Source organism: Camponotus vicinus, unplaced genomic scaffold (genome assembly GCF_025532165.1).
Source record: "Camponotus vicinus isolate PSW18456_S1 unplaced genomic scaffold, iyCamVici1.0 SCAF_1, whole genome shotgun sequence".
NCBI classification, from domain to species: Eukaryota; Metazoa; Arthropoda; class Insecta; order Hymenoptera; family Formicidae; genus Camponotus; species Camponotus vicinus.
The window spans coordinates 31067190-31094572 of record NW_028141945.1 but is presented as its reverse complement, the minus strand read 5'-3'; the positions used below and the strand labels follow the sequence as shown (position 1 = coordinate 31094572).

The 27383-nt window shown below is 42.2% G+C and overlaps 1 protein-coding gene across 8 annotated transcripts in view; it reads right to left on the bottom strand.

Annotated features, from left to right (window-relative positions):
- Bap170 (Brahma associated protein 170kD) overlaps positions 1-27383 on the bottom strand; it is a 46220-nt gene that overhangs the window by 8560 nt on the left and 10277 nt on the right. For 6 of the 8 annotated variants that reach the window (XM_083079381.1, XM_083079366.1, XM_083079376.1 and 3 more), the window contains exons 3-9: positions 14250-14347; positions 11639-11790; positions 2580-3058; positions 1895-2403; positions 1000-1400; positions 691-910; positions 187-592 (exon numbers count right to left, since the gene is read on the bottom strand). In XM_083079381.1, coding sequence (XP_082935507.1) covers positions 187-592; positions 691-910; positions 1000-1400; positions 1895-2403; positions 2580-3058; positions 11639-11790; positions 14250-14347 — 2265 coding nt within the window. The remainder of the gene's footprint in view (positions 1-186; positions 593-690; positions 911-999; positions 1401-1894; positions 2404-2579; positions 3059-11638; positions 11791-14249; positions 14348-27383) is intronic. The other 2 variants (XM_083079386.1, XM_083079387.1) reach the window with 1 other exon arrangement.

Below are 27383 nucleotides of genomic sequence, written 5' to 3'. Positions count from 1 at the left end.
ATTCGCACGAAGCATGCAAAGGACTCTCTCACCCCTGTATTACGAGGAAGTAAATACTAACTCGTGTTAAAAGGGAAAACCAACAGTAAGAATAGCGTTATGAAGCTATAACACAACCAAAGTGAGAACTAAGGTCATGAGAACGGCAGAGAACGGTACAGAGAGAGAGCTAGGACTCGGACCCACCTGACTTTTAGAATCGACCTTGGTCACTGGATTTTGGGACTGGCTCGAGGTGTTGTTGGACGGGGGTTTCGGCGGTGCGGACAATTGGGCCTTAAGGATAGGAGACGCGGGGGTAGTGGAGGTCGTTTGCGTCCCGGACGACGCGGCGGGACTATCGACCTGGGGAGCGGCCGTGCTATCGGGTGCGGGACTTATATTCTTGACTGTACGCTGTTGAACAGGAAGCACCTTTACTGGAGTAGTGTTGACCGCTGGAATCGGTGTATTAGTCGCGACCGCAGCGGTAGTTTGGCTCGGATAAGTGATCGGCGCGGGTGTCGCTCGTACACGGATGCCTTCATAATACTGGGTACCGGTATTCTCGCCCTTCAACGGATTCGGCCCCACGATACTGCCGAAAACGGATCTGTGCACCGATAATACATGGCATGAGAGACACATATTTTAGAGAGTATATATTTTACGTGTGATAATTTATACTTATATTGTCTGAAGCAATTATACCTGACGCATCTGGGAAAATGCAACGGGGCTATCACCCCTCGTCTGCCGATTTTCGTACAGCAGCCGAGATACTTTTTGTACAACTCCTCCTGCTCGATGCGTGTACCGGGTGCGAGCTCGAAAGTCGCTCTCACCCAGTTTAAAGCGAACTGCTCGTTCTCCTGAATGATTTGCTGATGCGCATTCTGCTGTTGAATCGCATTAGACGCCTCCACTGCTTCTGTAAACGTGAAAAATAACGTTCGCCGATATTAAAAAAACACTTTCAGATTTTAACATCCTGAAAAAGAAGCCAGAAGGTTTTCATACTGTGCGTTGTCGACTTGGTTGAGGTCGCGGCGGGAGTTGTAGGTCGAGATGATGCCGGACTGGCAGGTGCCGCGGTGACGGTTGCGGTGACCGTCGCTGGAGTAGACGGAGTAGATGCGGACGTAGTCGTTGAGGCTGGCGTAGTAGGGGTAGCGGGGACGGAGCCCTGCACAGCAGTGTTTTGTTGCGCCGCCACTGTGGATACTGTCTCGACTACTCGCATGAGAATGCAAGCCTTTGGGCCGTAACTTTGCGCCTCCACAGTGACGAGAGCGACCAGAGTGTCAATGGCACCGCGAACTCGCGCGACACTCGTGCACGGTCTCTCACCCAGCGATGTTAAAGCGTATAAACATTCCAGAGTATATACTAAGAGGGCTATATCGCTCAGGGCTAAAAATCTGTAAGCAAGCATGACGAAATCTTGTGTTACAACACTATAAATGCATTTGAATGGGAATTATATCAATGACGCCAATAAAAAGTAATCGATAAAAAATTATGTAACTTTTCAGATTTTTATTAACTATTATATTTTCTACAATATTTGTGTTCTTTCCAAAAATAAAAACAGAATTGTCAAAGTTGAAAAACATATTTAAAATTGACATTTTGCTCATGGCTCATAGAATATTCCATGAAACAAAGATGAAACAAGAGTAAAGTGTTAATTTAATATATTTTTTTTAATAATATAACTTATTTATATATTCTCGTAATACGATCGATTTTGAACGAAAAACTATCGCACAATACTTTGAGTCTAAAATCAATACACTGTTGCATTACTTATATTAGTTTTTCTACACAATTTTATTATAGAAATTAAATTTCCGCAAAAAACCACGCCATTACAGCAAAAAGCTGAAAAGTATACAAAAAAATCAGTGCTTACCTGCATATAAGTTCATACACGTTGTCTGCCAAACCAAATGTGACGATCTCTTCGTTGATGTCCTGTTGGCTAATCTTGTTAAGCACCTCCAGGCAAGATATAACGATAAACCTGTCCTGAGACTCGATTCCCATGGCCACGCACGACAGAACGACATCCGTTATCCTCTCCCCGGCCTCCTTTAGAATAATTTCGTTCGCTATGTTCCCTAGTATATCGAAGCCGAGCTGATGTAAATTGCTCCATCTCGCTCTCACGCATAATAGGACAAATCGCAGGAAACACCGATTCCTGCCTAATATCACTGCGTTCTCCGGTGTGAAGCTGAGATTCCGCAGGATCGACGCGATCTGCAGCACACGCTGACCGTACGGATCTTGCGTACCTAACGTCCTGCCAACGCAGAACAGATCCTTATCCTCCTCTTCGAACTTGATGGAATTTTGGTTTTGATCTCTCAGACTTTCGTCCGACGCAAGAAGATCCAACCGTGGGCAATCCGGAAGTATCTGAAATCACGCAAAACACCCGCGTTTGAAACTTCGAAAGCAAGAAAGAAACTAATAAAATTTCCTAGAAAGTTCACACATATAATCGCGGACAGTGAAGCAATTGCTTAAAATTATTTTGAAAATATTAGTAGTTTAGATTCTTTCAAAGAAATTTAAAAAAGACCCAGTCTCACCCCATCGATATCAATCAGTGGCGGCGGCTCCTCGTTTTCTATCGTCGACGGACCGACATCCTGTTGCTTGCTCTCCTTCTCCTTCTCCAAAGTCTTCCGTCTGGAGAACGTCGGCAGACTGGTGGGTGGCTTCTTCATAAAGGTCCTTTCGTTCGTGAGGTCTATTACATCTTGGGAATCGAGCACGTCCGACCAGAAGGAGTTGATCGAGTAGTTGCGGACGCGCGAGTACACCTCGATGAAGAGTTGCCGGGTACCGGGCGAATCGAAGACACCGGCGTGTGCGAGGAGAATGTTCACTAGTCGGGGATACTTGTCCAGCCGTAGGGTGTGCTTGCCCTCGTTCGACAAAAGGGTGCAAACGTTGATGGCAAAGTCCTGCTCGTTCGGCAACGGCGACAGGAGCGACAGCGCGAGCTTGTCGTAATTCGAGGGCTTGTAAAGATCCGCCGAGAGTCCGTTGTAGTCTCGCAGAGATTCTGAAAGTGAAGCAAGACTAGATTTGAGTATTTTATGGCAAAGAAATATATTTCTCTCAAATTCTACAAAAAGTTGACCTCGCTCTTAAAATGCATCTGTAATTATACATAATTTTACTTAAATAAAATATATACAAGACCATAAATTATTTTTTAATTTTTTCTTAAATCATTGTCTGTATCTAGAATTAGATTTTAGATAGGTAACTTTAGAAAACTAAATTTGTGTAACAACATGGAACTTATTCAATCAAAATTGACATTTGATTGGCTACGTTAATTGGCATCGATAACGATATCTCCGGAATGCAAAAAGATTACACGTATTCGGCGGAGTGTCACTTGTATTATCTCTATCCTCGTTATGACTATGTTAATGCAATATTAACGAATGTCGAAGGTTTACCTTGGCTATATAGATGCGAAGGTCGGGCAAACGTTTACGCATGTCGTATCTTTGTTAAAAACCTTCGACATCGTTTTCAGCGCGCGTACCATGTATAATAAATTCTCCGCTTATTTAAAATAATTAAAATCCGTCGCTATTATCACGGTGGCTAATTAAAATAATTAAAACGCGCCGCATTTCTCTAAATGCATCGCGAAATGTACAATCGTCGGGAAAAGTATTTATTTTACATACATAAAGATAGAAAATATATTTTAATAGCGCTACAATGTATTAAGGCAGTATATAATTTCGTGAGACAGAATTTCCGAAAATTTCAAAGAGAAAGGCGTAAATTCACACACGGCCTTTTAACATTTAAAATGTAACTCCCAACATGCTATACATTCTCAAGTCATTAGCATTGCAAATGTCGTTTTTACATGAATCGATAGAACTATCTTTCGTCTAGATGGGGGATTCTTTGGTAAAAATAAAGAAAGAAAAAAAGGAGATAATAAAGAAGAGCGTAAAAGTGGTAGATCCCTGAAATTACACCCTTTTAACATCGAGCAAGGCGTTTGCTCGACTCGCTCTCTTTGTAAATGTTGAATGTACAAAACCAATGTATTTCTTCTTAGCGTTGCACGTGTCGGAGCGCATTTTTGCGAACGCGTTTCCGCCGATCGGAACATCTCTTCCCCTCGAACGCAACATTTCTTCGTCGCGAGAGCGAGTGGTGCATCTCTGGCGATCGTCGACGGAATTGTCACACGGCCAATCCGACCCTGCCGCGCTTGACGACGGCTCATTGAGGCAGGTCATGGCTGGTTGATGCAACAAGAAAGCGGAGCTAGCATGATTGTGCATTGGATAGCGCTTCGAATCGAACGACGAAGTAAGCCGGCTCTTTTGCTCATCCGCATCGTTTTATCGCACACGGCGAGAGAGATTCAGATTTTACGTATACTAATAATACGCGAAAAAGTACAATTCTGGATCCAGCAAAATGTAATCTCTCATTTGTTTTCGAGTTTTATACTTATCATATCTACTTAAATCTTGTAGAAAAATTTCTTGAAAATTTCCTGATTTTTCAGGTGTTTTTGTTCAAAATTCCAGATAAAGAAAATATTTTAAACAGATTTTTGATGCAACTTTATAAAATAAGTTTCTTTTATTGCATGCGTTTGTTAATGCTTTTCACTCATATGAAGGAGAAACGCAAAGCCACTCAAGTTTCAAGTGCTAAATTTGAAAATGTACTGAGAAAAAATTGAATAATTTTCGTAAAATAAACATTTATCATTTACATAACATTTTTATTTTTTTACCACTAAAAATTTCAATAAATATATATGCATATTCAATATTTTGTTAAGATATTGAATATATGCAAACACAGAAAATTAATATTCCTGATATATATTAATACATAATCCACAATTTGGCTTATCGGTAAATATATTCCCGACTAATTACAATGTAAAAAACAAAATTACTAAAGAAAGAATTTTTTTAAAATATTTTTTTAAAATATTCCCTGAATCTTCCAATAAAATCCCGTGGGAATTCTTCCATTTTCCCAGATACAAAAAAAAATCCCTGAAAATTCTGGATGTTCCACGTTTTTGCAAAAAAATATTTTGTTTATTATAAAAATATAATTAAAAAATAAGCGATATATATGTCGCAAAACTAAACATAAATTTTGGAAAGGTTCAAAAATGAATATAATCTAAATATATGTTGCGTATTAATTCATAATTGGACCTAGAGCCGGGAAACGTTTATTTTGTTTAAGAAATATGAAAGAGAGGCGAGGTCGATAAGAAATGATTATCGGTTATTGCTTGGATACGTAAGACGCTTATCAGAGAAGCGGCGATATTTTGAGTCGCAATATCTGGAAAAGTAGAGCCAACCAATCCAACGTTCGGTTCATCAGTATGCAACGGCTGGCTTATTCCCCTCGATGATAATCATCGTTTCATCAGCCGCGAGCGGTTTCAACGACAAAAGACATGTTACCAAATATTAATAGAATTATATGTCTAATTAATGTATTGATTTTTTACATCGTGCACACAATTATATTTGAGTAACATCCGAGACGATTCGTAAGCTGATCGGCTTCATTCCCGATGCACCACAAGTAGGTTGTGTTCTCGGTCAAGGTCAGCTTTCTACAAGTGGCCGGCTACGTTCCGTCAATGAAAACATCGCGCTGAAACATCGCGGGATTATTATGGTAAAAGTCTAATTTTGATTTTTTCAAAAAAATAGAGAAACAACGAAGTACACTTTTTTTACATCCGCACACGTGTCATTTTCTAACTTTTCGAAGGTAGATGAAAAAATTAACATAATATCATCAGTATCGGTTCATTTAAAAATTCTCCTTCATCTTCGATAATTTAAAATAAATTATTATTTAATCATTACTTATTAATCATCACTTATTTACGAGATCTTACTTTAAGATGAAAAGAATGAATCTTACTTTAGGATGAAAAGATCCCTTCAAAATCTTCATTCATCAAGATCATCTCTCTTTAGAAAATATAAAAAAGAATATGTTTAAGTAATTGTGAGCATTTTTTTGCATCCTCTTCTTCTTGAGATTTGCACAATCGACGAGACGATGATCGATTTGTCAAACTGATAATCGTGCCTGTCATCCGGAGCAAATTAGTTTCCTTCTCCTAAGCAAAGCTTTAGCGAGGCGTATTGAGAGCTGCGAACACGAGCTGAATATACGAGAGCTAAATGTACGTACAGGGCGCAACGTTATCGGGGATCGCGGTAATCTTTTCAGCCGCAAAACCGCGATCAATATCGCGTCCCAGGAGAAGTGTCGAGTTTCGTCGGAAACCGGCGAGGGGGGGGCAGGGAGGTGGGGAACACAAACCAGCAACCGGTAACGGCAAAAGACGAAGGAAGGAGCCGCGGGGGTGGACAGAGAAAGGAACTGGATCCGAAGGAGAGTCATGGTCTCGTTAATAAAATCACGGGTCGTCAACGACGCCGCGAAGTGGCAAGTATCGATTTCAAGCTGAACACCTTGTTTCCATGGCGTAATAAAGGGAGTGCTGCTTTACGTAATGAACAAAGGAAAGTTTCTACCGCTAATAAAAATGTCGAAACTATTTTTGTCCGCCGTCCCGTGCAACATATTCCAATATTATGTTCCACCAATTATCAAGAATAGAGATCTTTTTTTTCCAGTTTCTAAATTATATAATATATCCGCTTCAAGAGAGAGCATTGATTCTTTCTTTCGAGTTTTTACAGTTTCGTAAAAAGAAAAAAAAATGTGATATATCTCATACTCTATCTATAACTGAAATTTGTAACATTTCCTCCGATAAAGCGATTGATTCGCGTTAACGGATCTATTTATACCTCGTCGTTGTGATAAAAGCAATACGCAACTGGCGTACTGTCATCGCACGACATCGTGTTTCCCCGCGTTCAATCAATCCGCTTCCACACCCGCGTTCAGTATCAACAAACGCTTAACTATGATTAAATACCGATAAATAAGCGATATATACGCTATACATGTACAGGCGATACGATCGATTTTCATTCGTGACCAACGGGACAAACGTTATAATTCAAGCATTACCACTTTACTACGTTTCTGAGTAAAAAAAATGGAGAAAAAATCAAGAATCTGGAAGATATTGCGAAGAAAGGAGAGATTTGACGTTTACGAAATAAATAATTATTATATAAATAATTATTATAATAAATAATTATTATATCTAAATATCTGAATAATTTTGCGAAGAAAGGGGAAATTTGACGTTTACGAAATAAATAACAATTCCATGCGGAGCACGGGCCATTGTCTCTCTCTTGCCTTTAATCTCGTTCTTGAAAATGCGCCCGTCAAAATGGCTAAAATATAATTTTCGAGCATATAGTGGGGTGAAACGGACATCGTATGGTCCACGCGCGTTAATTGGCATTGCAGTCTGCTGACAAACGCCTCGTAACGAGATGAGCGCGCGCAGCGCGTCGATGGCACCAGTGGCACGCGGTGCCCCCCCTTGTCCTCCCTCCTCCAGACATCGTCGCGTCAATCGTCGCGTCGTTCGACCACAGGTGGATTCGACCGGAGAGACCAGGAATTTTTAACTTGTGCTCGTCGAATTAATTAATAATAAAAAAAAAAAACAATTTTGATTAGCCCCGTTCGAATTGTTTTTCAATTTTTATTTCACGTTAAAATATTCAGACCTCTCTTATTCCTTTCGCTTTTGTCTCTTAAAAATTATTCCCTGTTGTTTTGAAAAATTCATACATTTTTTATAATATCATGTATGTGTAATGTTACCTGTGCTGTATATGCTTTATATATTTTTTAGGTTTAGCAATTTATAATCACTATGCGAGGGGTCAATCACTATGATAATCATTGTAATACGTTTCATTAGAAATATATTCTGGTAGTATAGTATAGGTATAATTTTAGGAAATGCAAATGTTTTAGAAAAATATGTACTAAAATAATACATACAATATAAGAATAATACTAACAAAAATAAAATAATATTAACAATATAAGAAAAAAAAATGCATTAGAAATACTTTTTAATTCTGCGACAGTACTGGCAATATTGACAATAAAATAATAATAGGAATACCAACAACACAAAAGCATTATTAACAACACAAAAGCAATATAATGGCAACGTTAGCAATGAAATGTATTGCCAAAAATGGTAATTGTACATTTTTTGAATAGTGATTGACCCTTCATCACCATGTATATTACCTTGTACGCTTTAATTTGCATGCTTTTAATTGGATTAAAAATACATTCGTATAATAATCTCCATAAGCTGTCTACATTAATCAGATATATCGAAATTTCGTAACAATATTTATGGAATCGATATCGATGGCATTGGAAGATTTAAAAAGGACGATCGACAGTTTCCTTTTCTTCCAAATGGCCATCTCTAATCTAATACACGATACACAACACACAGGAGCCAGGGATCGCGAGCGAGCTCTCTCGTTGGAATCGCGGCGAACATCACGCAAGCGCAGCATTATACCGGGACGATCAAGAACCGACGGAACACTTATCCCCGCAAACGCTTATTGATTGTGACGCGCGCCCCGTCGTGTCTCGCTCCCGCTCTGTCAGAGTCTCCCTCTCTCCGTCAACGGTCCTCTCCCACTCACAATGCCACGCACGTGACGAGAGTGTCAACTTGTATAGATAATTAAGACTAATTTAAAATTCAAAACTCTTCCTTCCCTTTCATCCCGTTTCCATCCGAGAACAACTTGCGCAATTTTTTGACCTCGACAGAAAATTAGAAATGTGGAATTCTTAAAGAAAAATGTATATTGCGAAAAAAAGATGATTGTATACCAAAGGAACTGCAATGGCCATTTAATGGCCACGCATCGCGAATGCTCGTTGAACGGTTCAATGATTGTGTGTCACGCGATTCTCGACACACTCGTTCAGTAAATATGTGTATAATATATGCAACAAGAAACAGGAGAAAATTTTACGATGCATGCATACTCGATCGAGACTTCGGTATACGGTTGATCATCGCGAAGATTTTTTTTCTTTAGAAAAGTTTTGTTGAATGTGTCAATTAATAATTAAATTGAATTTAATAATTTTTATTGTGTAAATTAATAATTAAATTTAATTTAATAATTTTTATTGTGTAAATTAATAATTAAATTGAATTTAATAATTTTTTTGTCATAAAATAATTAAATTAACAACGAAAAGTGATATCGTAATACTAACAGAAAATGGACAAACTCGAGTAAATGGATAATTGCATTGCAATTATCGCTGACTCGAGCGAAAAGAATACACCGTAAAGTAGACATTAATCACCATGTCTCGTCATAATGACCAACACCGATTTGAGTCTCTCACGCATATTTCTAAGCCGATGTTTTTCAATCAAGTACATTACGCAACATACCATGTAATGCGTTTCGATAATTATACAAAATTAAAAAAAAAAATCTTTTTATAATAGCAAAGAAAGAAAGGCCTTCTCGGCCCTAAAAACTACAAGAGGAATACGCAATTATTGCCCAACATATGGTTTTGCGCATAATCGCGGACGGGGGCGAGCGCGAATGATTAGGCGAACGCGATAATCGGCATCGATACGCGAAGGGGGATGAATCGGAATGAGAAATGGAAGGGGGTAGGGGGAGGGAAAGCTTCCCACCAGGGCGCCTTTACTGACCCGGTTCCGGATAAGCGTCGCGCCGAGGGGGATGGGGGGGGGGGGGCGAGGGGAGGGTCGGGCCGCCAGCTCGCGACTTGCGCGGAAGCTCGAGGTCGGCGCCGACTACTAAGAGGACCCCGCCAAGCAAATTAACAATCGTTACGTACACGTAGATATCGGTAAGCGTCATTTTCGCACTCCTCCCCCTCTTCTTCCCCCGCTCCGAAACTACAGACGAGCCTCGCACCCTGGGCGCTGCGCGCCCCCACATCTCGCCCCCCCTCTCCTACTTTTCACCCTCACCACCCCAGTCATCCGGTTACCCCAGAGCTTCTGGAGCGAGGCTGCCGCATGCGACATGCGCATGTGCGCCGGGTATAGACCCGCGCGCGTTCCGCCAGTCGACCAACGGCGGTGTATATGCGCTATGCTCCCTCTACTTAATACAGGATGTCCCGGCAAGACCATATGTCTTCTCTACCAACCAATTCTCTCGAGATTCTCCGTTTAGAATTGATCTTTTCTCAACGAAAATGTCGAGGCATTAATAATTCCCGAATTAGAAACGAGAGAAAGTACTCGAGAAATATAATTTCAGACAAAATTTACTTCGGTGAAATTCTAATTCAAGACTCGGTCGCACAAAGATATATCGATGCAAAACGATTTTAATATTCGCTGAAGCCAGCGGAACGTCTCATCCTGAGAGAGAATACCTCCGGCATATTTGAGGCATTTTGTACATACCTGTATGTCATGATTATCTCACACCCATCGAATTTAATATTGTGAGGGGAGGGAAATATCGAAACCAGCCGAGGAATGTCTCATCGCGAAGGAATATTTCGGGCGCCCTGGACATATGTGTGTGTGTCATGATTATCGCCCATTAAATTATCTTACACACGCCGTTCGCACGACCCCTCCCACGCCCGCCCGCGCCCCCCCTTCCCCCCTCTCGTGCGCACGAATGCACTCGCGGATCCCAGCCGGGCCACCGCCGACTCGCATGTGCGCACCGCTACGCTATCTATCTCCCTATATCCCTCTCCGGCTCGATAGCCCGCCACCGCTGCTGCTCTTGGAGCAGCAGCACGTCAATAACCCGTTGCCGCCTTGGCCGCGGCTACGGTACGTATGTAACCGCGCGCGTACGTCTACGTCTCCCGCGAAGACAGGCGCAGACTTACGATGCCGAGTCTCCTCCGCAGAGTCGCGCCGGGGGTGCCCTAATTTAATTATCTCCATGCAAATGTTACGAGCGTTGACCGACCTCCCACTTCCCCTTCTTCACTAATTCTCGTGTCTATAAATATTGAGAATGTATCGGGTGGTAATCGAATGATTATCGCAATACGACGCTCCTCCCTTCTCGTTCGTTCTAGTCCATTTCCGCTTTATATCGCAAATGCACATGCGATCATGAAAAATTCAGATGTTCCTCGTGATAGATGAAAATGGACTCGGGAGGAAATATTGCGTAGATTCTTGCAGAAGGATCGAAACCGCGCGATATTTTTGCGCAGCGTTGCCGGGGAACGACACGGAACGAGCGAGTGAAAAATTCTGACAGGCGGAAATTGCTAACGTAGCGAATTATTGAACCGTGACTCGCACATGCAAACAGAGAAAAAGATAGAAAGAGAGAGAGGGAGAGAAAAGGGGAAAGCGTTGCGTGCGCGCGACGCGACGATCAAGTGCGACAAGGAGCGAAACAATGGGTGGTGGAAAACGCGCATTTGAAAGTCGTTCGACCGTGGATACGTACATGCGAACTGTATCGCGACACACGCACCGCGTATAAATTGGCAAAAGCGGTTTATGCGTGCGACTGCATTCGGTGCACCCGCCACAAACACGCGAAATGCAACGGAATAACAATGTATTGTTTTTTTTTTCTTTTTTCGCGTCTTCCAATTTGCTATCAAGGTAAATTCTTTGACGTAAAATCTCACGACTCACCTGCGATGTTGTGCTGATGATGATTATAAGTTAGAGGAACAGAGTGCAGTGCTCTGGCCGACCACTTCCGGTGTCTGGAATCCTCGTCGTCGTCGTCAGCCTGCTGACCATCCTCGCCTAGGAAGTGGACCTTTTCGTACCTATCCAGATACCTGGAACGCAAACATCAAGTTCTTTAATATTTTAAAAAATTAATTTTCAATTCGAGTGAGACTTCACATATCATAGTTGAAGGGGCATTAATAGATTATAAAAATATCACGTTATTGGAACAATCATGAAAACAATGTGCTACATTAGAAACTCCAATTTAGTAGATCTTAAATGCATTTCGTTGCAGAATCGATTTTCTTATCTTTTTTGGAAAAACTGTCTTTCTATCAAATAACATGCATTATCGTTTTCCATAAAAAGCTCGAAAAATTTAATTTTTTAAAATCTAAAAATTGTTTCAAAAAAGACAATGCATTTATCGATTTTATTCTTGTTTCTAAAATAATTTATTAAGGCCCGGTTGCACCAACGTTATTTCAGCTTTAAGCGAAACTTAAATATATGTCTGTCTTTATTTATTTAGAAAGAAAGATAAAGATAGATATATATTTAAGTCTCGCTTAAAGCTAAAATAACGTTGGTGCAATCGGGCCTAAGTCCAATATTGCAACGAAACAGCAAGATTTGGACAGAACAATATCAAACATCAGAGATATTATATTACAAGCGATCAAAAGTAAATATAGATGGTTCCAACAGTGGAACCACTTGAGTTTCGCAGGCTCAACTACGCGGTAACTCTTCTAATTCAGAATCGATTGATGTTTCTGGAGAACCGGTTGACCCTCGACATCACCCACGTGGCGCGTGGTTCTATCTTGAGAGCGCAATATATATCGCGGCGGCATTCTACTATCGGAGCAAAAGTATACGAAAGAACTCTCCCTCCAGGGCAACCAAGACATCGATCGACTGACCGATCGTCGCAAGATCGACGAACTCGCGCGATGTTCGCGTCAACAGGGTAGGTGCCAGAGATAAAGAGAGAGAGAGAGAGAGAGAAAGAGAGAAGAGGGACAGTCATGAGACCTCGCTCGATGAGGGGAAGAGAAAGAGAGAGAGGATATCGAGTCGTGGGTGGGCGAAAGAAAATGGTGGGGGTAGGTGTACTGGATCCATTCATGCAACCAACGTACAGCGCGGAAGGTGCAAGCAGCCAGAGCCTGATTGGCCGTTGGCGGGTGCGGACTGCTGAATACTACTACTCTCTGACTACTGAAGCAGCAACGTGCTATCGCACGCGGCATGTGTGCTACACTGTGTTAGTACGCATTATTGACTGCTAGCGCGAAGTAGTCAGACCGCCACGGCTGAAGCCACGTGACGTCCGCGGAAGTGTCTTGGAAGGGCGATGCGACGGTGATTCATATAGATTGCACAAGAGACACTCAACGCTGATTCTAATTAATACAAATCTTCCTTTATCACGTGTATCGTCGATTGCACGATTGTAATCCAGAAAATGCATCGAAACAGGATTATTTAATTTAGTTGATGATACAAAAGAAACACTGAGTCTTTCGAATAATACAAGGATACGTTGATATGAGATGCAAGAATATAAGCAAATCAAGTATATCTCTCAATTTAAATATCCTCTTGTCGATCTGTTTGTAATAGATGGTAATTATTAAATGGTATAATTAATGGCAATTATAAAATGGTATATCTGATGTATCATCAATATAAGTGATAACAAGAGTTAATAACAAAAATTTGCATATTGTATAAGTAGTTATGAAACATTGAAATCTATGAGAGAATCGATCAGAATAATGAGCTTCTACTTTAGCGCAAAGAACGGGCACTTCTGACAGCCTCTTGTAACACAATTTTGATATGAAGTGTCACACACGTGACATCGGTAAGAGAACCGTGGACTCGATGACGCTTGTCACGCGCGCTAACAAGATTACAGGACTCGCTCCGAAAAGAGAAAAAGAGAATGGGAGAAAGAGAGAGAGAGAGCGAGAGAGGGAGAGGAAAGCGAGACTCAGGAACCACGTGGTAGCTCTCGTCAGCGAGACCGGGACATGAATGAACGAACGTACGTAGTACGCGATACGGAAAATGGTGGTGGGGCGTAGGGACCAATGCCGATACGCGGTGTTGGCCGTGCGGCAAAACGTTGCTACTCCCTGCCTCTTGCAGACGCTCGCGGACTGCCAGACGCAATGGAACATTGTAGCAAGCGCGACGCGACGCGATGTGACGCGATGTAGCGAGAAGTCGCCGTGCGATAAAGGCCGGATCAGACGAGCCGTCTTCCTATTTCGCGGAGCAGACCGACAGCTGCCGGTTGGTTGAACCCCCAACACGGATCACTCAGAGGGTCAAGGACCAAGGGACAAGTTGAGCGGGCCGTGTCCTGGAAATTACTCCAATTTGTTCGTAACGATACAGGTGTTTCATAAAAAAATTGTGTTCGCAAAAAAAAAAATACACTCGACATATAAATAAAATTTGACGAGGATGAGAAGTTTTTTGTGATGGGCTGACGTGATATTGAATAGCCCTGATTTCTCGAGGAGTTGAGGTAAATGATACAACAACTTACCGTAGGTAAATTTGTTTAAGGCCGACCCCGCTGTTGATGCAACCGCCGGGCAAGTGAAATTGTTCGCACAACGATGCCCATTCATTTCTAGTATTGACCTGCAATAAATAAAAAAAGCTAGTATGAGAATCATTCGCAAACAAAAATAGTTGCTCGAGAATAATGGATCCGAGGATCTTTAAAATTAATCGTATTAAATAGAATTATAGGCACGAGCAATAGCTCAGCATGTGTTCCTCGATCCTTCAACATTCCCCCGTTAATTTAACTAAACTCAAACCCAGCGCACTTTGAAATCGAAGATAACAAATAATTCAAGCAAATCGACGTATATACATTTCTGTCATCAACGAATAATATTACAGTAATAACGCATAAATTATTTAACATATGCAGCAGATTATTGATGTACAAGCATCAAATGTATAATATGCGATTGATAAATATTAATTGAACACATCACAATGATATTTCAATCAATCTATTTCTATGTGTATATACATATATACATCATATATACTATATACACACATACATATACAAGGTGTTCATTTCAAAACTTTCCACCCATTTATTTCATGATTAATTATTTTTTTGCGAAAAACGTCAAGACACCAATTTTGTTTTCGAGGGGGTTATCCCGAGGAGATGAAAAAATTTCGTTGCATTTAATGTGCTTAAATCTCGAAAACAAAATTGACGTCTTTTAGCATTTTTCGTAAAAAAATCAATCATGAAATAAACGAGTGGAAAGTTTTAAAATAAACATCCTGTATATTAGCGACCTTTCATTAATGATTGAAAAAATATCGGCAATTTTATTCGCTGATATTACGCAAATCGATTATTAATTAAGACACGATAATCGCGAAGATTAATTATTCGCACTAACGTACAAACTTTAATCATTCGTAGAAAATTGCGATTATACCTTGAGAAATGTTATAATATAACGATACAGAGAGCCATACGCGCTGCAACCTTCTCGTTTTCTCTCGAATGTTGACGCACGAATGATAACAAAACGATCGCAAAACAATAGCTACCTATCCTCTCACCTATACGCCGTTCAAAACAAAGGTCAAAATCCGTATAAAGTTGTTATTGTCACATACTATATTTAACATAACACGAGATATATTCACGTAGAATGTTCTATTTTTTGTATTTCAACTTAATTGACGTAAAATGTGTATATTTAATAACAAAGCTAATATATATATATATATATATATATATATATATATATATTATAATTTTTTTAGCAATATATATTTTTAGTTATGTCAAAATTTTTTCACGATTCCATTTCTTGGCTGATCTTTCTCTCTCTCTTTGCACAATATTTAAAAAAAATAAAAGTTCGATATATAAGCCATCAAACAAATACTCTGCTATTTCTTCCGTCAGAAACAGATACAATTGTCCTTTAGAGATTCCTTGTAAAATTCTCTCGATGGCACGCGAGATAAACTGCAGTGAGATAAATTTCTATGCGGCTGACTGAAAAATAAACAACGCGCTATGCGAAGTAAATCCATACACGAATACAGCGAAATGTGCTCTGAAAAATCCGAGATTTTAATTTTATAACAAATTCTCTTTGTATTCAATTTGCAAACAATTTTCATTAACTTGAATATTTTAATTTTTTTAGTTTAAATATTCGAGACATTTTAAATTTTGTAAACCACAAGGATCGTTTCTAAACTTTTCTAAGAAAAAAAATTGCTAAAAATTCCTGAAAGAATCCGTTATTAAAAAATCGAGGGAAAAAGATCTCCAAAGTACTCTGGGATAATCAGCGGCATTGCCTTTGATCATCGTGTTACATTCATCGAAGCGAAATGCGAGTTTGCGATTAAACCAAGATCTACATTCCGCGATGGAAATAAATGTTTATTGCGTTTGCGTTTATTTCGGTAAGTTACGTGTGCGAGAGGAATCCGCGCGTTCCCACTTCATTATACTATACATCGCACACTACGATCATAGATATATCTGTTTCAAATAAATCTTCTCCAGATAAGCATGCATATTTTAATCCTTAATTAAAATGTAAGATAAATGATTCCCACTCATCCTGGATGCAGGGTGTAAATAATACGTTTTTTTATTCAATGCATTATACGAAATCATAAATATAAGAATGATACGATAAAAATTAATCGAGGTGACTCTGTAATATTTTTTTTTCCCGATATCTGACGAAGCGAGAACGAGCGTTTATTGCTCGAAATTAAATAAAAAAAACACGCCTAAAAATTAACAATATAAATATCTGAAAATGCAAGAATTTTACTTTTATATTTTTGTTCCCACGACGATCAAATATCGGAACCGTCTCCGCGCAGACCTGGCACGTGGTTCCACATGTGACACGTGGCCACGCGACGTAAAATCATCGGCGGCAGTCCTGCGCTCTCAAAGTGCGCTCTCAGCGGTGACAACGGGCAGACGGAGGAGGAGGAGGAGGAAGAGGAAGACACAGCTGGGGGCAGGGAGTCGTCGTTAGTAAAATCAGCGACGACCGAACATACTGGGTCAGTGCTCCCTGGATCGGCGCCCGTGTCTTTGCTCTATTCTGGTCACCATCGTCGTCGTCGTCGTCGTCGTCGCGACGCTCGGTGATGAATCGGGAACGTGGCGCCGCGTCGTGGACGACCGCAAGCGTCCGGTCGAGCTTGTTGCTCGGTAACCGAGTAATAATAGTTGATGAGAGACGGGGCGCGACGCGTATTTTAAGAACGCGGATACAAAATGTCGATAATTTGGCATCGATACGACATATTAAATTTATATTAACGGAGTAGCGGTAATATTTTACATCCGAGACGTCGACACGAATGGCGAACATCTGTTTTCACGGTTTATAATATTCGTGAAATTTTCGTCAATTATTGGAATATTTTTTTAGGCGGACGCTACATTATGTAAACTTGAAACTTATATAATATCAAACGGCTATCAAAGTACAATCGGATAGGGTAATAGCGTCCGGTACGTTTGCATTTATCTCGATTTCCTCTGTAATACTTGGGAAGCGTATCTCTTCATTTACATAAGTAATTGTACGGTATAATTGTTTGAAGAATGGAAGGAATCGGTGACTCATGAAGTGTCCTTTTACGAGTTACATCCTTATGTATGCGAGATATCATGAACGCATCCTCACCTGTACACGCCACTTGTTTGTGAGGCTTCTGAAAAAAGATGTATAATTCTAATTTGACTCTCGCACGATAAAACGGAGTCATTTTTATTCCACCATCGCCATTAGACTTTTAAAGGAGTCGGTCCCAACGTCGTGATTTCATTAACTACACGAAACGATGCGTGTAAAACGACTCATTCTCGTGCGAAGCGTTCGTATCTGACGGAATTAATGCGGCCAATTGTACTTGCTTATTCGATCGCGTGCCGATTTCGCGTCGAAATATCGAGCCTGCGCGGCAGGAAGAGGCCCGCGTATCGGAAACAGCGCGTCGTTTCCCGCCCAAGTTTCGATCCAACGTATAAGCGCGATTAGGTCGGTATCATCGTTGTCGCCACGAGGTTGTAATCGCGCGACTTTGCTCGACCTTGATGCAGCAATACGAACGGAGCGGCGCATGCGCGGCGCGGGCATGTTCCTCGGGAGCGTCGAACGACGGTATCCACCACGTGGTTCGGCGGGTTCCGAAGCACGATGCATGATGAAAGTGTCTTCGGCGCCACGTGGTCGTTGGGGTAGGACATGGTCCCTTCTCTCCCCTCCCTCTCTCTCACTCTCTTTCCCTCCTTGTCCCGCGCTCGCTCTCTCCCACCCCCTCCTCTCTCGCGGCTCGCTCTCTCTCTCCCCCCACTCCTTTTCCCTCGACACACGCTGCCGCAATGCTGCGCCTATGACTCTCCCGCGTCTTCCGCTTCTTCTTCTAGCGCGCACCTACAGTAGGGTACGAGACACGCGGGGGACTGCAACCGTTCGCCATCGGTGTCGTCACTTGGGTGACTTCGATCCTCGATACGCTCCTACGGGGGCGTTCTCGCGTTCTCTCCACCGTCGTCTAAATTCAACTCGCCCACATCGTGGTATCGTTTGCTTCTCCGATTTCGCGAACGTAAGAAGATACTCACTTTTCCCGGGGGTAGGGTCTCGCGGGGAAATTAATCTCAGGGATCGGCAAAGTATCGGGCGAGATTAAATTCAGGGAGGGACGAACTATATAATCTCGGAGGAATCGACCCTCGGAGCGTCTCGTCGCTCCAACTTGCTCGAGTAATTCATCATCGCGCCATTAAGCTACGAAGGATGGAATTAACCGCGGTACTCTCTCTCTCTCTCTATCTCTGTTTCTCTCTCTCTAGCTTACGTAAGATGTATCTCTCGCTCTAGGCAGGATTTATACGACGGTTCACCTCGGTCGTCGCGAACCACGCGCGTTAATATATGCGGCGATCGTTTATGCATAAACACGACACGACGCGACACAATCCATCGCTTTCCATGTGACGTTTGAACAGCGGGCGGTGTCATTAGAATTCCGAACGGCGTCGTTTCTCTTCGAGCGACGATGACGGCGATACCAATCGCGATATTTCACCGTGGGACCGCGTGCTGGTTGCGATACATGATTACGTACACACTTAAAATAAATTCCCTTGGAGCGGATTGTAGCGAGAATCGTGCGACGATATCGTTATTCGATATATATCGGTGAGAGCGAAGGAACAATAGACTGATTATCGCCATCCGATGTTAAACTCGCAGAATTTTAATCGTACGATAAAATCTCGCGATTCGAGAGACATTATATCCCTCATGAAGGGAATTAATATCTTATTATGTGTGTAACGCGCGATAGATACGATATAAATTATTATTGTTTGATATTAAATGTAAAAATTTATTAGTCTGCAAACATTTTTATTCTAGGGAAAATAGAATCGACGATAAATACTATTATTTCCATTCTCTCTTTCTCTCTCTTTCTAAGGACATAAAGGAACAGAATCGACGCAAATAGCGTTTAACGATATCGTAGCTTGAAATACTATGCTTGTCAATTCGAAAAGCGCAACCGGAAGAGCTCGTAACTTGAGAATTTATCGTCTTCCAATAGGGGTGTTTCATTACGAAATCAGATTACCGTCAATGGTATAAATGGATTCTCCTTTAAGAAGACGTTGCGAGAGATTGCAGTAATCATTAATTACATCCTATCCTGAAGATACATATTAGAGCTTTGTCGGCATAGTTATATATAACTCCCTCTTTCCATTCCATTGAGATTTCACAAAGAATACTCTTATTAAATTATAATTGAGGCGCAGGTTTTTATGAAATAAAACTTTACCATATTTTACTTAACTAAAGATCGCGGAAGAAAAGAAGCTTTAAAATACTCGTTTGTTATCTCCTTGTTATCTTACTTGTTCCTCTTTCCTCTTACCCCTTAAATGCTCGACTTTCTATTTTATTCGCAACTATACACGATTGCGCGTTATAGTGTCCGAGGATGTCCATTGCGCTCAATTTATGTTACTTAGAAAACACTATCTAACTAGAGAACCATTATAATAACCGCATAACGATCACTTGTGGCAGCTATGAATCACATGATTTCGCTTCGATCGAAAGAAGCAGCATCGACGTCGCGGTTCGTCACCCCGCCTTTGATATCGCTTATGATGATTGCTACGAAATCGATGCTCGCTTACGGCGAAAGAGCCGCAGCGCGTGTCACGTGAGTTCACAGGCCCACGGCTGGCGGCGACTGACAGTTCCCAGTCAGCTGATCGTCCACGCGGGAGCGGGGAAGGGGGTTCGAGGGGACAGCAGCGGTAGTAACAGTAGTAGCAGTAGTAGCAGCAGTAGCAGCAGCAGCAGCAGCAGCAGTAGCAGCAGTAGACGGTACGAGGAGGAGGAGGAGGTGAATAAGGGGTAGGAGAGAGGAGGGACGCAAAGTCTAGAAGGGAAGGAGGGCGGAGGGGTTGGCGACGCGCAGTCTGCCGCCGCTGCCGACGTCGTCGTCGTCGCCGTCGTCGTCGTCGGCGGCGGCGGTGGCGGTGGCGGTGGCGGTGGCGAGATCAGCTGATCGGCGGAGGTGTGCTGGTGACTGACTGACTGTGAACTGTGAATGAACGCGCGGGGAACGGATGAAGAAGTCTTCGCGTGCGTACTCACGTGCGGCGTGAGCGCACGACGGACGGCGGGGGAGAAGACCCAGAGGGGAGGGGGCGACGGCAACGTGCGGAAGAGAGGGTGGGAGCGAGCGGTGTGCGGGCAAAGGGAGGAGGAGGGCGAGAGCGAGAGAGCGCGCGCGTGTCCGCCTGGCCGTACGCCCGAGTACTCGCGAGGAAGCACGAGAGAGCGATTGGTTCCTCGCGCGTGCGGAAACGCCGGCGGGAAAGTCACTCGGTCCGCTCTGTCGGCGCGAAACGCCGGGAGAGCACGAGGACGCCTAAAAGTCAGTGTCCGCGCGAGAAGCATCTCGGCGACGCGGCGTTGCGATTACGCTTTCAAAACTCTTACGAGAGCCGCTTCGCGGAAGCTGCGCTTTGGTGTTCGCAATCTTGCCGACAGCTCGGGAATCATCGATCGATACAAATCTGAGGTCTTTCGTTCGTAAAATTAGATAACTCTCTTTTCTATCTGCAATAAATGGTACATAAGTTTTAACAATTCAAGAAAATCATCATCTTCATCTCCATTTGCAAAGCTAACGGTACGCCTTCCGTTCGATAAAGACGATTGAATCGGCAAAAAAATTGTTATTTATCTCCACAAATAAGGTGTATTACATTCGCCGAACAAGAGACGCGATTACGAGAAAGGTGTAAGTTCCTCGAGTTGGTTTCCATGGAAGGAACGACGGATTTGCTCCGACAAAGAGCCTTCATTGTGCCGACGGCTTGCACGCCAGGCAGGTTTATGCTTGAAATGCATCTTATGGCCCGCGTGCATCCTTTAGTGGTGCGGATGATGGACGATGCATCCGTGCATTCTCGTTCCGTGAAAGAGCGAGGCTGAGTTTGTTCGGCTGCATCGTCGCCCCGAAAAAGTTTGTATTTTTAACTCGGTAAAATTTATTTCCAGCCATCTCTTTTTGTCCGATATTTTATGCACTCAGACATAATTCTTTCGAGAATATTTATAAAGATTTCCTACACGATCTTTTATAACGTCACGACATTACACCTGCATCTCTATGTAATTGTACATGACAGTTCCTACAATTACGTTTCCGCGTTGGGAAACGCCTTGCATCAGCGCAGCAATAAACTGTCTCGTTGTGATACGTCGTATGCGATATACGACGGGTCGTCAGAGTGTCGCGAGTATTGATCTGGCCATAAAACAGGCAATCTTTTATCGCACGTTGATGTGTATCGTAATGTCGCAAACGTCTCCATAAATTCAAGCGGCATAATTACAAGAGAGCATATCATCGCACAGTAATGTCGATTTTTCATTTTAAACATTTTCCATAACAATACAACTTTGATCGCTAACATCTGTCTTGGAGCGATTTAATTCGCTCCATTATCGACATTGGCGAGAATCGCGATATCGCCACGCGATGCAGTCTTAGGTCGATATTACATTTGTCGTACGACAAATTTTTTAAGCACATTGATTGGCTGCGGGATAATAATTTTTTGAATCTTTAGAAACTTTCTATCCCGCAGCCAATCAATGTGATTAAACAATTTTTTTATATGTTTAAAAAAATTTGTCGTACGACAAATGTAATATTACCCTTATTTTGATAATGTTACGAGTTACATAAGCGAGACACGGTCGTTAAAACTCACGGCGAGAATTCGTGGACCTATCTTTCGCGGTATTAGAAACTCGGCAAACTGATTTTATCCGAGTGTACGTACCGTCGCGTCGTACATATATCGTACTTGAATTTGCTTTGAGTCATCCGACGCGGCCTCGAGCGAAAATACACGCATCGGGTGGCCGGATTTTTTTTACGTTCGAATTTTATGCATGCGCGCGCAGCCGGATGTAAGTAATGTCGAAAAGATGTGGAGCAAGACAGAAAGAGAGGAGAAAGAGAGAGAATATATTTCGTGCCCTAGAATCAAATCCTATTGAACCGTTACACGTTATGCATGAATACATATGATAATTAAGAAAAGCAGGAAAAATGATTAAAATTATGTAAGGGATATAAAATAAGATTTTTCCCACAAATTTAGATCTCTAAAGTTTAAGAAAAATATTTTTTTTTTGGCGAACGTTAATAAAATTTTCTAGACATCCTGTACATATCTAACTGTCGAAATTAGTATGCTTTTATGGCTTTTGATTGAAACGGAAAAAAGAGAGAGAGATGTGGCGGGTCGATAGATCGAATTAGAAATTCAACGGGTGATCGAACCTATTCGTGAAACAATATATTCTACTTTGTCGATATACGTCTTTGAATATTTATCATGTCGTTTCGTCATTTTCTAACACACGTGGCAGCTTCTTCCACTTACAATTAGAAAGAAGACACGTTTTCACAATAGCTGTGTAATCTATAGAGGGTTCTCCCGAGTCTTCGCCTCGTAATCTCTTCGCCAATACGTCAATGCGTCATTTTTCAATTAGAGTTGTAACACATAGACAATTCTAGGCGCGATAAAAACTGCACGTGCCGCTCGCAACGTTATTAAACGCGCTATTAAATGCGGAACTATATTCTTAATTATCTCTCCTTCTAGCGTAAAACATTCGCAGGAAATTCAAACCGACGAAGAATCATCGTTCGTATTGTTTGCGCGAATGCAAATCGCGAGAGCATTCTCTACGATTAGCACCTGAGCGCATCTCAAAAGCATTCCGACATTTTTTTCACGCCGTATTTACTGCCGCGTACAGTTTGCCCGAGTATATTTGCGTCGCATTCCGAGCTGTGATTTAGTCGCAGTACGTGTCACGTCGCGGATGCATTGTTATGATTTGAGGAAGCAAGCTCGCGTATAAATGTAAACGATGTTACCTCTTACTATTGTCGACATGTCGTAAAATCAGATGCAGAGATTTTTAAAATTTTCTTACACGCGTATCGTGTTTTTATTTTAACATTAAAATATTAATTTAATATTAAATTAATATTAAATTAATATTAAAATATTAATTTAATATTGAAATATTAATTTAATATTAATTTAATATTGAATTAATATATCCTTCTCTGTCTTTTCTCGGTACACGAGATGCTCGTATGTTGAAAAAAAATACATGTATGCTCGCGAATGTTCGAATGCGGAGACGTTGGCAGATCATCTCGTTGATGCGATCCAGCCATTCTTTATTGACTCAATTATTCGCGTCGGTTTCCCTTTGTTAATCGCTCGGCAAGTTCGAATAAGGCGATCGTTACGCCAAAGGAGTTGAATATGCGTTATATCGGGCATCCGCATTATAACGCTAAGTGGCGTGAAACGCGTACGTATACCATGCGGTATACATGTGAACGACGACGTATGTGTAAAAGAAACACCGGCGGGTAGAAAACGCACGGCGTAATGATCGTTAGCTATAGAAATTCCGCGTTTCGACGGAAGAGAGAGAAGGGGGGGAATAAAAACTATCGCCTCGCGTTCGTCGATATCGAATATGAATTAGCGCTACGTCCGAAAATTTTTCAACCGTCTCTCTCGGACAGGCCATTACGTTGCCGAGGAGAAGATTTAGTTAATTACAATTAGCGTTAAGTGACGGTTGGTAGAACCGGTCTACGGGATTAGAAACGAGCGTGACTCGAGTTACGAGGCAAGATATTTCGCGTAATCGCGCGAATAGAGGAAGAGGATAATAATATTCATTCGATGCCTGGCTTGTTTCTCTGAAACGAATACTCCTGCAAATTAACAATTCGATATCCTCGGAGCGCGTAACCGACGTAAGGAATCGTACAGCCAGCTTTTTTATTTACGTCGCGTAATTATCGCCGCACCCATCATAAAAATGTTCATTTTGACGATGGTTAATAAAATTCGCTACTTTATGTCACGTGTTTCTTTCTCTTTCTCTCTTCGTTTTCTTCTTTCTTTCTTTGTCGATGCATAAGATAATCGGACGTTAGACTCGGCGTGACTCTTCTTGGTTGACAGCGAGCCCGAGGCTACTTGTGAGAGACAGCTCCGGTCGTGTCAACCCTTTCGACGCGCAGTCTTTCTTCGGTAAATAAATTTGATTCGCTGTGAAACATCGAATTTCGCCGAAAAAGAATAGAATAAAAGCAAGCAACGGTCGACGTCAATCCTCCCAGGTGATAATTCACCTGGACGCGGCACTAATCGATCGTATATCTATGCGACGCGATACGCGCAATTAACGCCAGAGACCTCGATTCTCATTTCGCAGCGTCCGAAAGTAGCCATCGACAGGTACGTCGCGTGCCACCGTTAATATTACCGTTGACGTTTACGAGCAAAATGGCCGAAATAGTTGGGAGCGAGTCACATATCTCGGATCCACGCTTAAGTAAGCGACTCGCGTCGCTCTTGCTCGGTGTTACATCCGCGAGAACATGCGGGTACCACGTTGTGCGGCCGTTGTACGGCTGCGGGGACGACAGACACAATAATGGGGCGTGCTCTTTCCTATCTCGGCGTCTTAGCGCGATGTTGCGCAACGTTGAACTAATCTACGAGAGCCATAACGCGAGCGTGTTATCCGGCCCCGTCGTCATACCGAGTTGTTAAACAAGCTCGTCGTCCGCTATTTGTTTTTATTACAAGCGTATTTACGAAGGGTAAATAAAGTGCGGTACGTCAGAAATTCGAAAAAAAATACACAAATTTTATGATTTTATTAAATTACATAAGGGCATTTTTTTCGAAACGTTATACGATTCTTCAAGAGATTTTTTTTCACGACCTAAAATATATTTCGAGTATTATTAGACCGACCATAGCGCGCAGGTAAAACTCGCGATATACTTTCGATCGAGTTTATATGAAAAGTTGAATCGAACGGCCCGATCGATTCTAGTCTAGTGCGACTGGTTTGGAAAGTGCGAGAGAAAGAGCTTCCGCGAAATATTCGCGCGTCGTAAACGGCTGGGAGAAGAGATGGCCCGCGATGTACAGAGAGCAAAGAGGAAAAGGTGCAGTGACCTCCAAGTGCTGCGGCTCGTGCTCGAGTGATGGCTTACCAACTGGTACCGTCGGCCAAGGCCATTAATACCAATGTCTCTTGCACGACGGAGATGGCGAACGCTATGGGAAAGGGGGAGGGGGAGAGAAGAGACTGAATCGAGGGAATCGTTCGCAGTTAGGGGCCTTGTCGATGAAAATGATCGGAATTCGAGATTGATTTCGCGAGCGACGAATTTTAATAGAAAAGATCTAACACATGACGTGGGCGAAGGGAAAGTGTACATAAGAGGATGTATATAAATATGTACGAAGTAATAATATAATTCTTATACTTTGTTATATAGATCTTTTATGATGTTAATAAAATTTATGATTAAGATATTTCCAGAGAAATTTAACAGCCCGATATTTTTATTAAAGTCACAATTATTCTCTTTTTCAGTCGGATTTCATTTATGAAAGTATTTTATTCGTGTGTATTTAAAATATGTATCCTGAGAAACATAATTATATATTTTTATCTCGTGATAAAATTAGTCGTAACTCTCTTTCTCCGGTTAAGGCGACCATGTACTCGTAAATAATATACCTTGTCAACCTCAACCAGACAGTCGCATATATTATACACGCGTTGTTAACATAAATTATATAACGAATATGCGCGTACATATCATTGAACTTTTGCAAAACGTTTTGCAAACGTTTTGTAAAAGTTCGCGAATTCTTTTTTCCGATGTATCGTCGGAAATAAAAATCGGGCGATAATTAAAGGTAAACAAAAATGCAAAAGCAAATAGTAGCAGGACGGACTGCCTCGTCGACAAAGCCACGCGAGTGCTGGAGACAGAGGGAGAAGAGGAAAGAGAAAGAGAGAAAAATCGTCGATCGTTAGGATCGGTTAACCAAGGCTGCTGCGCTGTTGGTGCAACGAGCACTTATCGGCAAGCACATTAGCCGGCACAAAGCGAACCGTCGACTTCTTCCCCCGCGGTCGCGAGAAGTAAAAACGCGCCAAACACGGTCATGGTGGCGAGACGCGATGCAAGCGAGAGAATGCAGCGGTGAGACGGTAAAATCGTTCATCGCGAACGTGCGATTCTCGCGAGAAATTCTACCGAATCTGTATTCGCGTCGCGCACAAAGCACTCTAAACGCTTTAGTCGTTCGAATCTCAAATTGAATCTGACACTTGGTATTAAAATCAATGCTAAATGTGGATAAACCGATGTTTAGCGTGAAAGAGAGAGATCAAACTTGCCTGTAAAAGGTGCGAATAATTTTCTCTTCGAGATCCTTTTGTTTCAGATATTCATGTATATAAAAATGTTTCTATCTCTCTCTCTTTCTCTCGCGAATATTTGATCCCATTTGAAAGCGCGACACATCGGCCCATGTATATATCGGATGACCACCTGTATCTCCGAACAGAGAGTCGGGTTTTCGCGCGGCGAGCAAGAAGAACAACGATCGCCGGCGGCACGATTTCCTTGGCCAGTCTTTTGTCCGTCTCGCTCCTTCCTCGACTAACGGTGAGTGCGTGTCTTACAACCGTAGGAAGCGCACCGTCGCGTAGCAGGCCATCTCTATTTATCTCGGCGGCGAGGAGGTAGCGACGTTGCCGGCATCGGCGCCTCCGCATGCTCTTGGAAGTGGCCCGAGTCGCGTCGAGACGGAGTCGCCCGGCAACGTCGCACTCGTAGAACGCCTCTCCTTAAACTTTCCTCTCTCTCTCTCTCTCTCATAATACGAGGAGAGGGAAAAGGAGAAAGAGAGGTCTCTTTCTCTTTTTCCCTCTCCTCGTGTTGCGCGCTCTCTCGCACTTTGACGGGTGCCTCAACCGCACGGCCTCACGCGCGTCGCGCTCGTCAAGGTGTTAGTAGGTGTCGTTACCTACGATTAACAGACGAGCGAAAAGAAATACGGTTGCCAAGCCGACGAATCACGCGACCCTACACGAGAGGCGCGTCATGGGACATATGGGACTGAAGGAGGATGACGTTAGGCAAGTGCCAACAAAGGCTAATCGCCGAAAAAGGCTTATCTTTA